General features: G+C 40.6%; 1 protein-coding gene across 1 annotated transcript in view; it reads left to right on the forward strand.

Moving 5' to 3' along the window:
* The window catches only part of SLC26A4 (solute carrier family 26 member 4), a 56,349-nt gene that overhangs the window by 22,640 nt on the left and 11,060 nt on the right, over nt 1-22,649 (forward strand). The window contains exons 8-17 of the mRNA XM_007982547.3: nt 5,025-5,172; nt 6,089-6,202; nt 10,296-10,373; nt 10,514-10,609; nt 11,842-11,948; nt 13,952-14,021; nt 16,016-16,108; nt 17,048-17,143; nt 17,771-18,001; nt 20,238-20,292. Coding sequence (XP_007980738.1) covers nt 5,025-5,172; nt 6,089-6,202; nt 10,296-10,373; nt 10,514-10,609; nt 11,842-11,948; nt 13,952-14,021; nt 16,016-16,108; nt 17,048-17,143; nt 17,771-18,001; nt 20,238-20,292 — 1,088 coding nt within the window. The remainder of the gene's footprint in view (nt 1-5,024; nt 5,173-6,088; nt 6,203-10,295; nt 10,374-10,513; nt 10,610-11,841; nt 11,949-13,951; nt 14,022-16,015; nt 16,109-17,047; nt 17,144-17,770; nt 18,002-20,237; nt 20,293-22,649) is intronic.

Below are 22,649 nucleotides of genomic sequence, written 5' to 3' on the forward strand. Positions count from 1 at the left end.
TAACATCTATTGCACTGTGAACAATCTGCTTAAGGAATCAGGGACATCTGGCCTAAACTCTCTACCATTTAGTTTAATCAATTTTAGATAATAATTATATCCCTCCTACCTATAAGTAAATGCATTATCTTCAAGGGAAGTTTTAGAAACGTTTGGTAGTTTGGTTAATTAGAAGAGTAAAAGACCAAGGTCCTTCATTCATCTTTGTCACCTTCCAGTTTTGTGACTTGAAGAGATTCTCCTATGTAAGACAAGGATAATGAAAACAGCTGAAGCCTCAACTCGTTGTAAAACACCAGTGAGATCTCTCATGAAATGAAGAGTAGACAAGATACCCTATACCATAATTTTCTTATATGGGGTTACAAAGGAAGCCTAGATGTTTATTATATTTGTAACATTCACTCATAACATTTAAGACTAGACTTGCTGTTAATCAAGAAGTACTAGTTTTCCCTAAGACTAGAAGAGTTTGGTACCAGTGTTTCTACCAAGAAAGGGAGTGGAGGGAAGGGAAGGGCATGGAGCCACTGTTTGGTACCAGTGTTTGTTTTCCATGCTCTTCATAGAAACTTCCTCAGGCAAGTTTATTCCCAGAGCTTATTCTACAGAGAACTGCTGTATTCCCATTTGATGAATCTTATAATTTCTTCTAATATCTGTTCCAAACTATTTGAAAAAGCACAGCTGGCTACATGGGACTTAATTTACATGCTATCCATTATAGTGTTTCTCAAACTTACCTTTTTGTAAGAATCACATGGGATCCTTTTTCACACAGATTCCTGGTTCCCACCCCAAACCTATTGAATCAGGCTTTCCAGAGGACGGGCTCAGGAATTAATATTTTTCAAAAGTGCCTCAAGTGATTCTTGCCCTCAAGGAAACTGGAGAAACTCTTTAAGAGAGGATCAACAAATCTGATCTAACAGTTAGATGATTTCATTAGTTAGAAACAATTACAGAAAAAGATACTTTACAGATCTCTTTTGTCAGGCTTCCTAGGATGTATCAAGTTATAGGTGGTCCACAGAGCAGGCCCTGTCCCATCCATCCGTGTTCCATTAGTTGGTTTGGGGAACTCATTTCTTCTGCCCTAAATTATCCCTCCAGGTCCTCTGCAGAGCCTTCCTGTGTGCTCCTCCTGAAAACAGATTTCTAGCCTCTCGCCCTTGAGTTTAATGAAGCTGAATCCTTTGACAGACCACCTGGTCAGCTTGGTCAGCTAATCTAACCTGCCTGGCCCCAGGGACTTTAAGCTCCTCCACGAGGGCAGTGACCCCATTTGTGTTGTTCAGCTCTGTCCCAGAGCACAGAGCTCATCTCACAGTAAGCTCTCAGAAAACACTCGTTGAAGGAATAAAATACCCAAGCCTATGTCATTATAAACAAGCCACAACAAAGGCCTTGGTTATCCGATCTCACTTGGTAGCACAGAAGCAATTCTGACAATATTAACAAACCTGAAAAGGAAAGGGTGGGGTGGAGAGATTGGAAAAGAGCAAGCAGAGTATTAAAGTGGCCCTGAGGTGAGCACAGTGAAAGGAAGAGGGACAGAGAGATTGTGATATGCCCCTTTTGATCTCCTGTCTGCTTCAATCCTCCATTAAGGCTGCTGCTGGTAGCTCCCTTTATCCTATTGAGGGTCGGGACCATATGTTAGGATCACTCTGTCCCCAATAACAATGCCCCATTGGACAGCCAAAAACAGTGGCTCCATGCCCTTTCCTCCACTCCCTTTCCTGGTAGAAACACACAACTTTTCCTTGTCCAGTCAGCATCTAAGCGTCCCACTAGGATTCACTCATTCTCTCATCCTGGGTGCTTTCTTAACCAGCAGACACTATGAGGGCCAGTCATGTGCCTCTCTTCTCATGTGACTGGTCCTATTCTGCAACTCGTAATCTGTCCAGTTCCTCACTCATCCTGCCCTAGGCTTCTCTTTTACCTCTTCTGTTATAGTGTGGTGTGTGTGTGTGCACATGTGTGTGTATGTGTAAACCCATAACAAGATTCTGTCCTCTAAATTTTAATCCCTATTCACTCTCTTGCCTCCTGTCCTTGCCAGTTCCAGAGGTCCCCTTGTTGTCATGTTTGTTACTCTCTTTTTTCTTTTCTTTAACAGAGTCTCACTCTGTCACCCAGCCTGGAATGCAGTGGCATGATCTCTGTGGGGGGTGTGTGTGTGTGTATGTGTGTGTGTGTGAATCCATAACAAGTTTGATGACTCTGTCCTCTAAATTTTAATCCCTATTCACTATCTTGCTTCCTGTCCTCGTCAGTTCCAGAGGTCCTCTTGTTGTTGTGTTTATTACTCTTTCTTTCTTTCATTCCCTTTCTTCCCTCCCTTCCCTTCACTTCCTTTCCCTTCCCTTCCCTTTCCTTTCTTCCTTCCTTCCTCTTTCTTTCTCTCTCCTTTTTTTCCTTTCTTGCTTTCTTTCTTTCTCTTCCTTTCCTGAAACAGAGTCTCACTCTGTCACCCAGCATGGTATGCAGTGGCATGGTCTCAGCTCACTGCAACCTCTGCCTCCCAGGTTCAAGCGATTCTCCTGCCTCAGCCTCCTGAGTAGCTGGGACTACAGGTGCACACTACCACGCCTAGCTAATTTTTAGTAGAGACGGGGTTTCACCATATTGGCCAGGCTGTTCTCAAACTCCTGACCTCAGGTGATCCACCTGCCTCGGCCTCCCAAAGTGCTGGGATTGCAGGCACTGTTACAGACCCCTTTTGTCAGGTTTCCTATCATGTATCAGGTTATAGGTGGCCCACAGAACATGCCCTGTCCCATCAATCTGGGTTCCATTAGTTGATTTGGGGAACTCAGGCCTACTGTTGTTTTTAAAGTATGTGCTTTGCAGTTGTACTTGAAAGCGTAGCGCAGGGGCAAAGTCAACAAAACCACAGGGGTTTCTTCCTGGCTGTTTTCTGAGGGCTACTCTTCTCCTCTAGCTGGAGTGGTGGTGCATTTGCTAAGTGTTCAGACCCAGTCTGAAGTATTGTGGTATTCTGTTTAGGACGCTGGCCTGTTTGTGGAATTTTGGGCCCTTCAGGGTTCACTTCTCCTAGTCTTCATATTTTCAGATAAGTGTGTGTTCACATGCTCACTCCACTTGGGCTCTTGGTAGTGATGTCTCATGATCAGGCCTGACATGCTTGGCTGGGGCCAAACAGGCCCACTGAGCAAAAATTTGGAGAGTTATGTCCACAGAAGGAGGGCAAGAGCAAGGAAAAAAGGTTTACTTACAGGTCATTATAAGATATCCAGACGGGACTTCAACTGGTTTGGGGGCAAATTGGTTTGGGACTTCAATTGGTTAGGGGCAAATAATTGGCACACTTAGGGTTCAGCAAGACAGCAGACATGAGTGGCAGGAGTATGATAGACTTAGGTTCTCCCAATACATACCGAGAACCTACTATATGTGTAGATACTAATTACTTACACAGGTGATTCCTCATTGAATCTTATGAGAAGACTATACAGTCCCCATTTGGCAGCTGAGGAAACTGGGACGTGGTGGGTTAAATAACATGCCCAAAGTCATTTGAGAGTGATTCTGGTCCTTTGACTTAAGTCTTTGCACTTTACACTTTGCAACCCTGGATAATCAAGGATCAGGTTATATTTGGAGAACTAGGCAGCCAGGCAGGCAGTGCACATTAGGCTGCTATCAAAACTAAACTGTATGTGAAACTGGAAAGTTACTCTGACAAGTCCAAGTGACCTGAAGTAGGGTTGACTGGGTCTCAGGAGCAAGTCACGAGCCTGTTTTGAGAAGTGTGGTCCCAAGTCACATCCCAACTAGCAGGTGATGTGATGCTGAGTCACCCAACTTTTGGATCAGGGTTTCTAACATCCTGTCTGTCTATAGATGGGGTTCATTCCAGAGTCTCCTTGAGGGGTAGGATGGGATATAAGGAGAAAAGGAGTCTGAAAATTGACCTCACTGGTAGGGAGAGTAAGGCTGCAAGGGCAGAGAACCACACAGATCTTATTAGGTAGGAAATCATCTAATATCTAACATTTAGACCTGGACCCACTAACTGACCTCAAGCAAATCACTTCATGTTTCCAAGTCTAAGTTCCTTTATCAACAAAACAAGAGAGGTGGATTCAACAATACCTAGGATGCTTGCTAGGTTTAAGTTTCTCTATAGTTTTCTCTAAGAACTTTATTTCTATTTTATTTTTACCACTCTTCTCTAATTATACGGGAAAATGTAGTGTCCTTATTAAAGAAACTTTAGGCATAAGTGAGGTAGGTCGGGGAGACATTTCATGACTGGGGGCCTCTGGAATTACACCATATGGAGAGTCATCAAGACATAGGTCCATGTCCCAAATTTTCATATTTGAGACAACCTCATGATGTAACCTGCAGGTTAATTTTTTTTATACGGTTTGTAGGGTAGCTCTGGTTTTGTCAAACAATAGTCATTGGACTCCACAATTATTGAGATATTTTAGTCACTGTGGAGCATTGTGATAATTACATTAATTTAATCTTTTTTGCCTTAAGAAGATTTTAAATGTCATAGCTCTCAAAAAAAGATTTTCCACTGAGCTCTTTTAGCATCATACATTCTTTGTTTCTTTAACAGACCTGATACCTCTTCATACACAGTAAATCTCATATTATGGCTAAAATATCTTTTAAATTCAAAGACCTTTAAGATGGAATTGTGGAAGGAGAAACACTAACATGTGAAATGGCATGAATGGGGCTGTATGATATTAAAGAATCAGTAACAGCAGATTTATTCATGTGAGAGATATAGAAGAGGCAGCATGGGTAGGCTCGAAAATAGAGGACAAAGAAATCAGCCAGTGAGATAACACCAACTTCTGATTAAACATTATAAAAGCTGCTACTACCATGTATGTATTTCAAGTGCTTTTTGTTCTTTTGGATCAAGTACTTTCATGTCTAATATGTGACTGAGTGGATATAGCATTTGATGAGATGGGGAAAAAGAATAGTGGTCAAATCTTCACAGCATTTTTCATTTAAAAACTCACTAGGTTTTTGCCTCCTGCACTTCCACCTGTGAGCCTGTTCTCGGAGATGCTGGCTGCATCATTTTCCATCGCTGTGGTGGCTTATGCTATTGCAGTGTCAGTAGGAAAAGTATATGCCACCAAGTATGATTATGCCATCGATGGGAACCAGGTATGGGTGCCCTTTTGCTGAACTAGTTTTATAGGGCTGGAAACAGGAAAAAAACATAAATGGAAAAGATTTTGCTGTCAGTTAAAGAAGGGGTTGGATTTTTTCACCAGACCTTATTGGGTTGGTTTTCCTCTCGTGTTTGCTAATTAGAAATTATTTTGGAATAGACACACTGCATCACTTTGCTTTTTTAAGAAATAAGTTGAAATAACACTAATTTTAAAAGAGCTAATTCAGTCAGGTCATAAATAACATTCAAAGTGAACATATTAGGTCAGAAAGAGAATTCTTCATGTAACCCAGTACCTCTTGGCAATTATTTTTAATGGCAGTTATAATGTGAGAAAGTAGTGCAACAAACATTAATAATAGTTGTGACCACTTTAAATTGAGGTGGTTCACTGTGCAGTTAATATATACAGGCAGTTTTTGTAGGTATGTGAGACATTGCCAGGTAAGCTGATTTCACACTGCTTGCAAATTTGCAAGTTCTGTATCTATACGTTTCTGGAGATACAGTATAGCAATGACAGCAGTTAAATGGTTAGTAATCAAGCAGAATAACAGCACTGCTAGTCATAATATGCTTCATAGCGAATATTCAGCCACAGAAAAACACTTATATGAGAGCTGCAGACATTCCATTCACTAGGCAGTGAAAAAGCTTAGCAAATGATCAGATGCTATTTCTTGTCAACTTTAAAAATTATCGAGAGCACCGCTCTCGGATGGTATAGAGTCCAAACTCCTGATGTCGTACAAGGACCTCAAGTACCTATCACGGTAAAAATTAAACTGGACCACCAGGCAGGGTGGGCATGGGAGTTTTTGTTCTTAATGTACTTTCTGAAATACTCAGCGAAGGTCTTGCAAAGATTCAATTTGTAGGATCGTTGTCATCCAGTCTCTCCCTTAGGAATTCATTGCCTTTGGGATCAGCAACATCTTCTCAGGATTCTTCTCTTGTTTTGTGGCCACCACTGCTCTGTCCCGCACGGCCGTCCAGGAGAGCACTGGAGGAAAGACACAGGTAGGAGCAACAGCCTTGTGATATCCATCTCAGAAAACAAGCCGAGTCATGGCAACCAAGGAAGGCTAGCACAGAGCTTAGCAGGACAATTCACCTTTCAGACTTGTACTTCCTAATCAGATTCACCTCAGGCCTATTCCTTTTGTTCCGCTCCCTCACCTAAAATCTCTTAACAAAACAACATGTATGGTTTTCTGATACAGCGATTCTCAAATCTATTTGTGTCAGTGCTCACCAGGCTTATAGCTACACTTACCTGCTTCTCCACGGTCAATAACAACTGACAAGGAATCAGTAATGAAGGATGCTGATTTTTGTTAATTTGTTACCTGGGGAGACAGATGGCCTAGTAAAAGTGCTTCCTGGCTTTAGGAGTTACTCTATTTTCAGGAAAGTGAAAAGCTCTATTCACATTTCCTTTACAAGGATCAGGAACTTCCTCCAGGGCTCTTGGTCCAACAGAACAACAGCTTGCTAGCCAAGAATATTTTTGTTGTAACATTTTTGGCATTTCTTCCTAAGATTCATGTTCTTGAAGTTCTGCATGTGGGTTTAATCTTATCTTTTAAATGTGGTTTGCAGTTGTTGCCTTTACAAGGTGGCCAAAAAGCCAGCATCCTAGTTAATCTCTGGATAATCCCTCTTTCAGCATTCAGAAAGCTCAGGAGCCATGCTCAAAGGCCACTCTTTCCAGCAGGACACAATTGAAGAGACCACACCAAGCAGATGGCCACAAGGGACAGACTCAGGAATTGTGCTTCTGTTTCTTGTGCCTTGAGGGCCTTATCTTCCCAACAGAGAAAGAACTATTATTTAGGAGTAAGAAGTACATTGAGACTACAAAGAACAACAAACAAACAAACTACATAGTGCAATAAACACACACACACACACACACACACGCACACACACACAGTCTTCAAATGGGTTTTATTAAGGCAGGGACGCTTAAAAAATAAATGTAAGTCGGGCACTGTGGCTCATGCTTGTAATCCCAGCACTTTGGGAGGCTGAGATGGGCAGATCCATTGAGGTCAGGAGTTTGAGACTAACCTGGCCACATGGTGAAACCCCTTCTCTACTAACAATGCAAAAATTAGCCAGGTGTGGTGGGGGATGCCTGTAATCCCAGTTACTTAGGAAGCTGAGGCAGGAAAATTGCTTGAACCCGGGAGGTGGAGGTTGCAGTAAGCTGAGATCATGCCATTGCTCTCCAGCCTGGATGACAAGAGCGAGACTCTGTCAAATATATATATATATATATATATGAGAATAACTGAAAAAACGAATGACTATAACAGTGACTTGCCCAGGGAGAGCTTTAATTGTCCCCAATATGCATGTGATGCTCCTTTCCTATTTATAATGGATCTTGTGACAGACTTGGAAGAATTGGCCTCTTCCAGTTTTGGGACTGCTTTTCAACAAAAATTTTTATTTTCAGAACTTTTCTTACTTTGTTTTTTGTTGCAAATATTTCCAGCTCTGAGGGAGCAGGTAAAATAATACAGCTCATATCCGGAGGCATAGCCAGAGATCTGTGGTCAAGGGGAAGAGGTCAGAGCCAATTTCCAAAGCTGTGCCGATTCCAGGCTGCAGCTGTCAGCAGTAGGAGCTTCTGCTGCTTTCATTTGAGACAGAGCATTGCCAAGCTCTCCAGAGCACATGGTCTTCAGCGGGTGCAGGCACATCTCAAACTGCTGATGTCCATTCTCCTGATGTTACCTCCAGGCTCAAATGAGGCCTGGGCTGGCAGTTCCAGTAAGAACGCCCATGTAAAGTGACCTCCTTGGCAGAGGGTTTGGGGGATAATGGTGTTCTGGTAAGCTAATACCCCCTGCCACATACTGGCATGTATTATATTTAGGAATGAAGGATGCCAGGATTTCAGTATTAAAGAATGAAACGAGTGAAGAAATGGCTTGATATTTAATTATTGAAATGTATACTAAATTCTGGGGTTAAAAGTCTAAGTACCTGAACTGAAATCCAGGGACTGATGGACAAATAAACTGGCAGGGCTTCTCTTATGTGGCTTCTTGTGTTTTCTCTTATATTGGAACTTTGGTTTCAGCATCTACAAAATGGAAATGAGAATTGCATCCCTCTCATAGGGATAGTGTGAGGATTAAATAAGAAAATGTAAAGTCTTAGCACATACTTGTAAATGCTCATTGTTTCACTCCTTTAGGTAAGAATAGCATCTTAGCATCTATGATACATATATTGTGCCTGGCACGTAAGAAGCACCTGGCATATATTTGCTGAATGGATGAATGGAAGAATGAGTATTGGTGGACATGAACTGTTTTTAGCACATCTACAGATTGTAGAAGAATTAAACATTGGAACCTTTTCTTTCCCTCACCCCCATCTGACTTCTACTGACTCCCGGAAAAGTAATTCTGATTACAAACCACTCTTTAGCTCTGATTACCCACCCCCCTTAACAGAATAATTTTTTAGTAACTGAATCTGCTTGTAGATATAAAGTCTACAGAGTTTCTCACAAAGAAGCCTTATCAAGTAAGTACAAATAATTGATCACTCACCGTTTTTAATATAGTGGCCAAAATTAGCTTTGGCCTCCCATCATTGGAGACTAATTATGACATATACTTGGCGAGTAGGTGGTCACTCTCCTGACATGAGTTTGGCAGCTGACTGTGGTCCTTGTCCCCAAATCTCCATATCTTTCTCCAGTTTACAGAGCTCCACATCCACAGTGAGACGCAAGTGGCTCAGTAAATACTGGTTGAGTAATTGCATGCAAGGAAGGAAGGGAGGAATAAGGGAAGGAAGGAAAGAAGAAAATGGAAGGAAGGAGAAGGGAGAGGAAGGGAAGGGATATGAAGGAAAGCGAAGAGAAGGGAGGGAAGGAGCATATCAGCTTCTCTGCTTAGGAGAAGGGGAAGAGCACCAGGGAACTGGGAATCTAGGGTGGGGATAGGAAGAGCATAGAAAAGGCAGCTGGACATACGAAGCACACTTTTTAGTACCTCATATACATCATATTGCCCCAGGCTGACCCAACTATAATCTAAATATGTTTAGATTAATTTTCCAGATCAATTTGCCAGGTGGAGCGAATGCTTTCTAATTTTCTTTTTATATTTGCTGTGTCTGTCTCCTGTAACTCAGACCTCTTGCACTAGGCAGTCCTTGTGCTCAACACAATCTTCCCTGTTGCTTCCCCTCTGATTGCTTTGCTTGTAGTTCTCTGCCTCCTTTTCTTCTTTGTTTCAGAGCTTCTAATCTTCAACTCGGCTCTGCCCCAGTTGTCTCGACAGACAATTCATTGGTCATCTAATCAAACAAGAGAGTAGTCCCCACCCCCTCAGTCTCTCTCCTATTTATGGATCTTAGGAGAGCTATTTTTGCCAGCGAAGGTAAAGTTTCTGAAGCTTCCTTTTACCCCTGCTATTGCCCTGTCACTCCATAGCCACTGTTTCAGGCTGCCTTGGGGCAAAGCTCTGAGCCTGCCTCCATTCAACTGTGCCAGGAAGCAGGAGACACAATCCCATCTCTCAATGTGCCAATGTGGCATTTTGAATTTGCAATAGGATGAGTAAATTTATTTTCTCTGAGACTTTAATGAGACCATGTGCTATAAGTATGAAGTGTTATCAGAGTTGCTATTATAGCTGCAGCTTCAATAATGCAGAAGAATCAGCTATGTGCCATGAGAATTTATTTCCCAAGAATATGACAATGATCTCTGTTGTTGGGAAAGGGGGGTTGGTCCATGTTTCCTGCCATGGCAAATAACTAGAAGGTTGGCCTGAATAAACGCCGAAACCGCAGCTGTGTAGTATCTCTAAATAAAATCCCTGTCAAACTGGCTTTAATTTCATGGGATCAGCTTCCATATTTTCTTTAACTTCTCTGCCATAGCATATATAGATAGCATTTTTGTTCAGTTTTGTAGTTTGAGCAAATAACTCTCACTTTTCTCTACAGTATTGAGCAGAAGGGGGAGGCAGGGAAGTATGAAGTGGGTCTGTGAACAGGCTGTCTCATACACACATTCAGTGAGCTGGAAGACACAAGGGAGAAGAACGAATCCTTTTCATGGGAGGTGTGTGTCTTCCAGGTTGCTGGCATCATCTCTGCTGGGATTGTGATGATCGCTATTCTTGCCCTGGGGAAGCTTCTGGAACCCTTGCAGAAGGTATAACCCTGCTTCTCGGCATACCGATTGCGTAATTTCCCTTCACTACTCTGCTACCAGATAAATAAGAGGAGATTTAACAATCATCACATGGAAAACCATTCCCTGAATAACACAGCCTTCTCTGTCTCTCTTGGCAGTCGGTCTTAGCAGCTGTTGTGATTGCCAACCTGAAAGGGATGTTTATGCAGGTGTGTGACATTCCTCGTCTGTGGAGGCAGAATAAGATTGATGCTGTAAGTCACCTACCACCCCTTTTTATCTGAAATAAGATTTGGTTCTTATGTGCTTCCTGCCATATCACTATATTCCCCCTATCCCCTAAGTCTCACTTGCATTTTGGGAACTCCAGAGGAGAAATTAGAATTGTGTGGATAAATCAAAGCCATGAAGTCTTCCATGTGAACTGCACTTTGTGAAGATCCTGTATCTCTGGGAAGGTCAATTTCCAGCAAGAATCCCATATGAGACTCATTCATATACCTTTGGCCTTCTAAATGCAAAAAGCAAAAAAAAAAAAAAAAAAGTTTAAACACCCTAGTTTAGAAGGACAAACAACATATAAAACAATGCAAAAACAAAATACGAAATGTAAAAACCCATGCTGACTTTAACTCTGACTAACATAACCTTCACAACTATTCTGAGAAACTAAAAATCAGAAGCTAAATCCTTCAGAGTTCCTCTCTAATTTAAACCATAAAAAGAATGAGAAGACTTCCTACATATTGATATGGAAAATTTTCCAAGACAAATCGTTAAGTGAAAAAGAGACCAGAATAGAAATGCTGGGGAAAAGCACAGACACAGGCAGAAATAAAAGTGGATACAAGGAGGGAGGGAAGTTGAGAATGGGTGGAGAAGGGGGAGGGTTGTGAGCGAGAGTTTTCCCCTTTTTAAGAATTCCCTTCTGAACCATGCACCTATATTAGCTATTCAAAAGGTTAGAAATAAATAAAATGGGACAGTTGGTCTTAATTGAGAAGCCCAGTTTCTACAGCCACTTAAATATAAAATGAATGAAGTCACAATATTTTTAAAAAGCTGTGATTTGGGCAGGCACAGTGGCTCACGCCTGTAATCCCAGCACTTTGGTAGGCAGGAGGATCACTTGAGCTCAGGAATTTGAGACCAGCCTGGGTAACACAGTGAGACCTTGTCTCTACTACAAATAAAAAATTAAAAGTTAGCCAGGTGTGGTGGTGTGTAGCTGTGGGTAGTCCCAGCTACTTGGGAGGGTGAGGCAGGAGGATCACTTGAGCCCAGAAGATGGAGGCTGCAGTGAGCTATGATGGTGACATTGCACTCTAGCCTGGGCAATAGAGTGTGACCCTGTCTCAAAACAAAACAAAACAAAAAAACAACTGTAATTTGTTTGTGGATAATTGATCTTATTTTTATAGGTAGTTATCACATGATGGTACCTGATACATTAATATAATTATTTTCATTTCTATTTTTTCCCTAGGTTATCTGGGTGTTTACGTGTATAGTGTCCATCATTCTGGGGCTGGATCTCGGTTTACTAGCTGGCCTTGTATTTGGACTATTGACTGTGGTCCTGAGAGTTCAGTTGTGAGTAACGTAAAACCCAGATTTCCTATAAACAGAAAAACACACTCTGAGCTTTCTTATACCATTTTGATAAATGTAGTGAAGCCACTTTCTTTCATTATAGTTACTGTATATTGAGTGCTTCTATGCATTAAGCACACAGTGTTTTACAGACATACTTAATCTTCAAAAATAGCCTCTGAATAGGTTTGATTAGTCTCATTCTACAGGTGAGAAAAGAGAAATTCAGAAAGGCTAAGAAGCATCCCTAAGATCACACAGCTAGTAGGTGGCAGAGCTAAGATTTGAACCTATGTGCCTAGTCATGTCCTCCACTGCTGTGCTCTCCTTTTAGTTGTGGTAAGAGTGAAAGGTACATAGTTTAGCTGAAGGCGAGGCGGCTTTGTGGTTACTTCTTTAAATGAGATGAGGAATGCAAGGCGCTGGGCACAGGCTTGGGACAAGACAGCTGCTATATATTATAGTTCATTTTCTTTTTTTAAAGCTAGTAACCAAAAGTTACATAACCCAGAACAGGAGGACTTTAAAATAGCTGATGACAGCCAAAATTCAATCAACTCTGTCGTATAACCAGTAAGGCATATAACCAATAAACCGCACGATTATGTGAAGGAAACAATTAGCTCATATGCAGAGTGAAGGCAGCAAAGACATGATTTAAATAATGGAAAACAGCCTGTGAGGGAAGGTGAGGAGCCTGAAGGTGGTTTTTTGGTTGGTTTTGTTTTTATTCTAGAGAGGCGTTAGTTAAGTGCCCTCCTGGGCCTAGAGGGGAACAGAGTCTCTCTCTCCCTCCTCAACATGTCCATCATCTTTTCAGACTTCTGGCCCCTGCTCTGCCTGTGCTTGGGCCATGAAAGAAGAAGACACCTGGAAAAACATCAAGATAGGTGTCTTCAGCTTAGCATCAGCTCACCTCTCCTGTTCCACCAGTCAGTTCTCCTTCCTGCCCTCCTTCCCTACCTTGGCATATTGGTGCCTACCCAAAAGGCTTGTGTTTTCTACCTCAGCACCCTAAATGATTGCCCAAGGGCCCCAGAAGGTTTGCAGGCTCCCAAAGTGCCCAATTTGCTGCTAGGACACGTCTCAGAAACTCTCCTTAGAAGATGCTGTCTCTCATGCTGTATACGGCTCAGTATCTATTTTTTCTTGGGTGGATGTGGTTGGAAAAGAAGGGTTTTACAGAGACAGATTAGTTTATGAACTTTTAAGTTAAAAATCAGCACAACCCTGCAAGCCAAGGAAAAACTGGTGGCACATTTTAGCTGCTAGTTTGGTATCTAGGCTTTTAGCCAACAAAAAGCAGTATCCTCCACAGTATTTAATTTCCAGTAATTATCATGCTGATCCAGAGAGCACAATGCTGAAAGTACACTAAACAGATACTCTTTCTTCAGGAATTGTATTGAGCATGTCTCTAGTCACACATGAAGAATCACGGAATTTATCTGATTGCATCAGGAACAGGAAATCAATAGTCTGGTTGACAGGAAGGACTTATTTCTGGTCTTCCCAGTCTCCTATTTCTATAAAAAATGACTAAGTCACAAAGAAGTGCCGGGCACTGCAAGACCAAGGGGTTAAAGACAGAGACTCTGCTGCCCTTTGCCTCCAGACCTTTTCTTACTTCTCTTAAGAAGTTTACTTAACAATAAAAATCAGGATAATACTGATGACCTTTCAGGGTTATGGCAGGGCTTAAATAAGATTTCACATGTGTGAAAGCTCTTTGCTTATCCTATAACGTGTTGTGCACGTGCAAGTATGATGCTCATTATTTCTCTCAGCCATCAGAAGAGAGGCACAGTTTCTCCCCTCCCCTGCCGATTCCACACAAACACCAGCTGTTCATTTCAGAGTTAGCTACAGGAAAATGTCATCTGCAATAAAGACAGAGTCCAAAACACCAGAATGATGGGCTCTTTAGTAGCTGTTGTTTTTAACTTTTTATTCCAAAATATGGCTGTTCCAAAAAATCTTGACCTTGATATTTTTTCTTCTAGTCCTTCTTGGAATGGCCTTGGAAGCATTCCTAGCACAGATATCTACAAAAGTACCAAGAATTACAAAAACGTAAGTACCTTTGTGAGACATTTGCTGGACTTGGGTTTACTAACCTGAAATTTCAGCAGCTCTGTTTTATGTACAAGGTAGCCAAAGGGAGAAATACCTTTTGGGAAAGTCTGTTAGTCCACAGGGGGTGCCACAAAAATTTTTGATCCAATGCGCCTTCTGACATCCATGTCTTATATGAATTTTATCCATGCTAGCTGAATGTCTTTTTTTTTTCTTTTTCTTTTTAGATGGAGTCTCTTCACCCAGGCTGGAGTGCAGCAGCATGATCTCAGCTCACTGCACTCTCTGCCTCCTGGGTTCAAGTGATTCTCTTGTCTCAGCCTCCCTAGTGACTGAGATTACAGGCAGGTGCCACCACGCCTGGCTAATTTTTGTATTTTTAGTAGAGACAGGGTTTCACCATGTTGCCCAGGCTGGTCTCAAACTCCTGAACTCAAGTGATTTGCTGGTCTTGGCCTCCCAAAGTGTTGGGATTACAGGTGTGAGCCACCGCACCTGGTCAGCTGAATGTCATTTTAATATAAAACCATTGTAAGAGGAATTTTAAAATAATAGGCAATTTCTAGATGTTCATCCAAAATTGTATTTATCTGGTATATAATTCTCATCTTCTGTAAGATTTTCTTTATTCAGTTCTAACAAGAGATTATCAAGTTCTCTATGACCAAGACCTTATTATTTGATACTTTACTTTATCCCTGGAATTAGAAGAAAAAATATATGACACAAGAAATGAAAAACAAAGAAATTAAACATCCCATTGATTGACTTGTGTCACCTGCAAATAAAATTGCTTAGTGATGACTAGAAGAAACAAAGATAAAAAAGCAGAGAAAGTAAATTAAGAAAATACAAATTTAGCAAATAATAATAATAATAATGTGAACCCTGCGAAGTTGTAGTCTAATTTTACCTTAACATTAAAAAAAAGTTGGACATTGAACCTGGGATTTCAGTAGCTGCTACTTAATTTATTTCCGTGATCTTTATGTTATGTTGAGCCAAATGCCATTAAGCGTTAAAATGATTTAGAGATGTTTTTGGCTTTGGGGCAGGGAGCTCTAAGCTGAGTTAGGGAATTCTGACTTCTAGGCTCCATCTTGGTGAGACTTTGCCCAAGTCATTCAGCCTCTCAGGACCTCAGTTTTCTCATCTGAAGTTGCTAGACTAAAATTGCTGATTCCTGAAGACTAGAAAGTCTATGATTCTATGATTCATGGGTTATATTTTGGGTGTGGCCATTGTATGTCAGGGTGAGAATAGCAGATGATATCATAGGCCTCAGTTCCACAAATCCCCTTGATTTTGCTTTTTTTTCTTTGCTGCTTTTAAAGAATGTTAGCAAAATCAGGAGAGTCAGTGGTATGAACTTCAGGCAAATCATAGCAGTGTTCTAAGCCTCAGTTTCTTCATCTGGAATCAAAGGGTTGAATAAATTGCTTTCTAAGGCCCTTTCTAACTTTGACCTTTTATGAGACTATAGAAGTCCAAAAGTTTTTGTAACCTGCTGCCTCCTAGGTTGCCTCCCTATTCAAGAAAAGTTGAAGAGGCCTTGCACAGTGGCTCACTCCTGTAATCCCAGCACTTTGGGAGACTGAGGCGGGCAAATCACTTGAGGTCAGGAGTTTGAGACCAGCCTGGCCAATGTGGTAAAACTCTGTCTCTACTAAAAATGGAAAAATTAGGGGGGCATGGTGGCAGCACCTGTAATCCCAACTACTCAGGAGGCTGAGGCAGGAGAATCACTTGAACCCAGGAGGTGGAGGTTGCAGTGAGCCGAGATTGTGCCACTGTACATCAGCCTGGGCAACAAAGCAAAACTCCATCTCAAAAACAAACAAACAAACAAGAAAGAAAGAAAGAAAAGTTGAGTGCTGCTACCCAGCTCCTCTGAGCAACTGTGACCTGGCTCCTTGCTAAATAGCCAGAAATGTAATGAAATACTTGAGGCTTGAAATTATTTAACCCCAGACAATTTCTTTTAATGCCAGATTGAAGAACCTCAAGGAGTGAAGATTCTTAGATTTTCCAGTCCTATTTTCTATGGCAATGTTGATGGTTTTAAAAAATGTATCAAGTCCACAGTAAGTATTTTATCACTAGAAATTTGTTTTCTAACCTCTTTTGAGACTTCATTCATTCTACAAGTATTTATAGGGCTCCAACCAGGAATAGGCCCTAGACCCTCTTCCCTTTGTGTAGGGCGATGAGAATTAAAATATAACATCCTTGCCTTCAAATAATATACAGTCTATTTGGGGATTAAAAAACACATATGTTAAAATCCAGGTAGTAATAACTATGCCAGATAAAAACATTAGAGACGTTTCTAGGCAGAATTTGAGTAAGTTCCAAAGAAGTAGTATAGACAGTTGAGAGTTCATAGAAGGAAGAGATCCAGGTTAGTTGGACTAACAGGCTTTGTGCAGCAGTTGGCGGAAGGAAAGAAATCATGTCAATTGTTTGAGAACTATGTGAGCTGAGAGACAGTGGAAACAGATATCGGAGGTAGCGTTGCCCAGTTGCAGCAAAAAGTAAAAAATACTATTGGAATAAGTAAGTAGAAAATTCTGGTACTGAACGCCATGCTATGCTTTGAACTTGGAGTTTGCCTCTAAATCAGTGTTTTTCTAAGTGAGTTCCAGGGTAAACTGATTCAGAGGAATGTTCACAGATTTTGCAATAACAAAAGGGCTCTGTGATACCAAGGGAATTTGGAAAACCCAGACTTAAAGCTAAAGAGGGTATTTGGTGGTTTTTTTTTTTTTTTTTTTCCTGTTTTGTCTTTTACTGTCTTGGTGCCTTTAATATACTACTGTCTTCCCTGAGCCTCTGAGTAGGAGTAGGGTAGCCTGGGAGTAGACAGAGATGTACTCCGCCAGACCTTACAATTTCTGTTTTGGCAGGATATCTCAAGGAATTATACCCTTTGAGAAATAGCCTTTCCAGATAACAGATAACAGTGGCCATCAACAAGCTTTAGGTGCCAGGCATTTTAAGTAACTTGACATTTATTTCCAAAGGTTGGATTTGATGCCATTAGAGTATATAATAAGAGGCTGAAAGCACTGAGGAAAATACAGAAACTCATAAAAAATGGACAATTAAGAGCAACAAAGGTGAGACAACATCTTTCTTTTCCCCCTTAAATTCTTTCCTTTCCCTGATGAGAGCAGTTAGATGGTCTAAAATTAAATCTATCCCCTTTAGTATCCAGATGTGAATGAACAAATGACATGTACGTGTCAAAGAACAACTGAGCTATTCTTATAGGCAAGAGGGAGTGGAAGGGAATGAAATAAAATCAGCAGCACTGCCTGGAAACACAGGATGTGATTTTTTCCCTCACCATGAAGAGCATCTGCATTATTTTTTATACTTTATTTTTACTGAAAGAAACAAAATAAGAGCAAATTCAATGCCAGAAAACTACCCACCAGAGAAGGCAGTAAGTCCATAAACTTTTGGAGCTATTAACTTTTACTCAGACTCTCTGGCCAGTGTATTTCTTAGCAAAGTTCTACAATCTTCCAGAAAACAAGTTTCCTGGCTCCTCTGTTCTCCCAGTTTTCTTCCTAGACAACATCAAAGTTTGGGCTGAGGTGAAACTCATCCTTAAGAATTCATCTCCTTGATGTTTTGCTTACCAAGGAACCGTGTGTAGGAGTTTTGGATAATTTGATATGAATGGTTGAAAGACATTTCAAATCTTTCACAATTAAGTTGACAGTGTTTTCTTTGTTTAGAATGGCATCATAAGTGATGCTGGTTCAACAAATAATGCTTTTGAGCCTGATGAAGATATTGAAGATCCGGAGGAACTTGATACCCCAACCAAAGAAATAGAGATTCAAGTGGATTGGAACTCTGAGCTTCCAGTCAAAGTGAACGTTCCCAAAGTGCCCATCCATAGCCTCGTGCTTGACTGTGGAGCTATATCTTTCCTGGACGTTGTTGGAGTGAGGTCACTGAGGGTGGTAAGGTTCTGGTTTCCTGAATTATACATTCGGAGCTTTGGCAATAGTAAAATGATGTGGGTTGTCCAGTATTGCAAAAGGGCAAATATATGGGCTTTGTAGTTTTTCTAGGTGAATGCTTTTGTAAAAAAGTGTAACATTTTAAAGCATAGCCTCTGGAACCAGACTACCTGGGGTAGATACTGGCTTCACCACTTACTAGCAGTATGACCTTGGGCAAGTTGCTTAATCTGTCTGTATCTGTTTCTTCATCTGTAATATGGAGGTAATGATGGTATCTACCTTCATAAGTTGTTACAAGGATTAAATATGCTAATAGATAAAAAGTGTTTAGAAGAGTATCTGATTCAGGCCGGCCGTGGTGGCTCACGCCTGTAACCAAGCACTTCGGGAGGCTGAGGCAGGTTGATCATGAGGTCAGGAGTTTGAGACCAGCCTGGCCAATTTGGTGAAACCCCCTCTCTACCAAAAATACAAAGTCCCAGCTGCTAGGAGGCTGTGGCAGGAGAATCGCTTGAACCCTGGAGGCGGAGGTTGCAACTACGATTGTGCCACTGCACTCCAGCCTGGGCGACAGTGAGACTCCGTCTCAAAAAAAAAAAAAAAAAAAAAAAAAAAAAAATCTGGTTCAAAGATACTCCCCAGCAAATTAATTCACATTTATTATGTTTTATCTTTCTGAGAATGTATAGCACATGGAATATGAAAAGAAGAAAAAATGGGCAAAAGTTTGTCAAGTATTACATTTCTATTTGTTATGTTAACAGCAACAGGATAAGGAATACCAGGTGTATGGTAGGACTGGAAAAACCAGGCATTATTAAGAGGTTAGAGTAGGAAGCAGGTCAGGCATCTGGAAAGTCAAAGCAAGAGTTGAGAAGTATGCAGGATAGAAACATTAATGATATCAGAAACCAGTTATGCAAGCTGAAGATCATTAATTCTTTCAACAAATAGATGTGAAATGCCTAATGTGTGCTGAGCACTCTGCCAGGCACAAGAGACTAGTGATGAAGTAGGCACAGTTTCTACCTACGTGGGACTAGCAGTCTAGAGGAGAAGGCAAACATTAAGTCATCTTCTAAATAACAACTGTAGTAAGTGCTCCAAGGAAGATGAATAGAACATCACCTGAAGCATCAAGTTTAGGTGAAGCTTCAGGTAGGTATCAAGAGGGTCAGGCAGAAAAGTAAGCAGGTCAAGACACCAACAATCAGATGTAATAATACAAAGCTGACTCCTAACTGAGGTTCAGCTTAGCTAGGGCTTCTTTGCTACCTCTGTAAGGGGAGGAAATGATTCCAGGATGTGTGTACTAGGTAGGTAAGGTAGAGAAGTGATTGTGCTTGGCAAAAGAGTATGAGAATATGCTGACAGATTCTGTTCTAGTTCTCTTAGCAGATTTTGTTATTAGCTCATTTGAAAACACTCTTGTTCTTTGTTGTACATTTCACTCTAAGCATTGGCTGAGATCCATTGTAGATTGTATTGGCCAGAGAGTTTAATGAATTACTTTTGGGGAGAGTCTTAACATATTTAATGCCAGAATATTTCCCACACAACAAATATTTACTGTCAAATATTATGATAGCTAAAGAAGACTCCAAACTTTATACTTGAACAGAAGTCTTAATTTGTGTTCCTCCATAATTCTCAAATTCTCTTTTATTATTGACCAAGGGTCTTGTGTCTTGACTTTTTAAAATTAAATGTTTATTTTAACATAATTGTAAATTCACATGTAGTTTTAAGGAATAATATTTAGATCTTATGTACCCCTTACCCAGTTTCTCCCAATGAGTAACACCTTGTAAAACTGTAGCATGAAATCACAATCAGGACACTGACATTCAAAGTAGAGGCCTTGACTTTTAGGTCAGTTGTAACATTTTGAACCCGATGAGCATAGCCACACCCATATCTCTTCTCCAATCAGCAGGGTCTATATTAAGAAGCCTCCTGTACTCTCTTCTTTCCACAAATATTTATTTAGCACCTCCATGCTATCAAGTGCTGTGCTATTGAGCGCTGGATGCTGCCATCTCTTGAGATCTCATCCTAATTATACCATTACTGTAGGTTGAAAACCTCCATGGTTTTGCAATTATAACCTTTCCTTGAAGTCCTGATTAACCATGAAAGTAATGATGTTTCTCCTGAGCAAGTAACTGAATGCTACTGAATTTTGGGCAGATAAGGTTATTAATTGTTACAAACTCTCCTTTTTTATTTTTAGATTGTCAAAGAATTCCAAAGAATTGATGTGAATGTGTATTTTGCATCACTTCAAGGTAAATACATATATCTACATATCTACCTGTAAGACTTTCCCCTAAGCCTTTTCTCCTACCTGGGACTGTGGGCACATTATATCTAAAGGCCTTTTTTTTTTCTTTTAAAGATCTCAATTGCATTTATTTGCAATTCTAGAATCTGGCAATGCTTCATTCCATAAAACAGAATAAGTGTTCCAAGGAACTAAGCAGAAGAGGTCAGTTTTATAGACAGAAAAGGCCAAAGACAGCAAAAGCAAAAAACAAAGAGTATATTAGTCCATTCAAAGTTACTTTTCTTGCAAGTCAGAGACAGTGAGACAGAACAATAGGAAAATAATGGGTTAGTTAACATGAGGTCATGGCAGGATACTTTTTTGTATGAGGATTATTGCAGAGAAAGCTTTATTATGCCACCTGGAAATTTAAACTGGCTGTTTTGGGAAATTTGCTCTTACCCCTCTCTCCTGATTTCTTCAAAGGTCAGATAACAATTTAGTTTAGGTTGGATAACTTGAAACTTTAGCATGAGTGACTCCATTTTGATTTTTAGTCTTGTCTGTTGGGGCCTAGTGCAGGAGCTTAGTCTAAAACAATGGCCTTTTATTTCTATTTTTTATTTTACTATATGCCTGTGTCTTGCATGACCCCAGGATGGGCACAGCTGCTTGAGCCACCGAAGGCTGCTCTACTCCTTCATTCTGGGTACTAGAAGCTGCAAAGCTCTGGGAGGGCAAAACTCAAGGGGACTAAGACAACGGCCTTTACCATTTTTATTTGATGATTTCCCCCCGTTTGATCAGGCTCTCACCTAGGTAAGACTGAACAAAATGCAGGAGATCAGTGCTACTCTGTTACCATTATTTTGGGTTTCTGGTCTCAGGAGGTCATGTATAGCTTATGGTGCCCTCCTCATTATCATGCATTTCTCTGAGTTTTTGTTGTTTCAGAGAGAAACCATTTGATGTCTGACAGGTGGCTATATGGAAACATTTAAAACTTTGAGAGGGTATAACGTACCTGCTATTATGACTATTGAGATGATAACACCAAGGGTTTATAGTATGCTCCTTAGCCAGGGTTCCCATGAACCAAACCAACTAAAATTGAATAGCCTGACAAGCAGTATACCTGTTTTAACCAAGTTACCTGATGTATTTATATATGTGCAACAAGAAGTGTCACCAACTGCACAGATGCTTCCTTGTTGAGTTAGCAGGTAATCTAGCATTCCATGACTGGTTTAAATTAAAGCAGAAAGTGTAAGTTACCCAAAGAAGCTACTGACTGTGAAATTTTAACTACAGCACTATCCTGCCAAGTGAAAGAGGTAGGCACAAGTAAGGGAAAATTAAAAGGGATAAGAATCTTATGATAGGGAGTCTTGTTCTGACAGTCTTGGAGCTGTCTACAACATGAAGTTGGCGACTTCTCGTTTTGGTTTGTAGTTTTATTGTCTCTAGTTGTGGCATCCAGCATTCTGGTGAACTCTCTCTGTGGCCCACAGTTTAAGCATGAGAGTCACCTCTTAAAATGTATGCTGAGTTGTTCAGCTTCAACTTATAGAGCTTCAGGAATTGAGTAGTTCTTGGTCTTCATTGGAGTGTTATAGCCAGATATTAGTGAAAGCTAAAAGAATTAAGAATCCAGTTCAGTCTACAGGTAGATAATAAACACTCATAAACATTGAACAGGGCTACAGTCTAAGAACAGTTTTACTATGCTTTTCTTTTGAACCATATGTTTTTCTTTCTATAGTCACCTCCATTTCTATCAAAGACAATCATGGTAGACCAATTTGTTTACAAAATAAGTTTGGTCTCAAACTTGGTCTGATTGATTATTTACACAGTGCAGCAAGAATAACTACATGGGTGACTCGTTTTAAATTTGCTTTTCCAAGCCAGGTGAGGTGTTGCATGCCTGCAATCCCATCTATTTGGGAGTCTGAGGTGAGAGGATTGCCTGAGCCCAGGAATTCAAGGCTTCAGTGCACTATGATTGTGCCTGTGAATAGCCACTGCACTATAGCCTGGGCAACACAGTGAGACCATGTCTCCAAAAAATAATTGCTTTGCCGGAAATTTTGACAAGGAATCTCAGATTGGACTTTTTAAAACTTCTTGATGCTATGAAGTTAAACCAAGGCAGACATTAGACTTTGCCTGATATATCTAATATCTTGAAGTTACTGGGCTTCCCGGGAAGGAACAACTTTTTATTCACTCACTGTAAGGCTAGGAGCCCTTGAAGCCAGGAATTCTGTGCACATTTTCAAATATGATATTCTAGTCAAAGCCTTGATAATATAACCAATGTTTTCCAATTGTATTCTATTTAAAAGAACAGATTCTTATTGAACTTTTATGTAAATA

Source organism: Chlorocebus sabaeus, chromosome 21 (assembly GCF_047675955.1).
Source record: "Chlorocebus sabaeus isolate Y175 chromosome 21, mChlSab1.0.hap1, whole genome shotgun sequence".
NCBI lineage: Eukaryota > Metazoa > Chordata > Mammalia > Primates > Cercopithecidae > Chlorocebus > Chlorocebus sabaeus.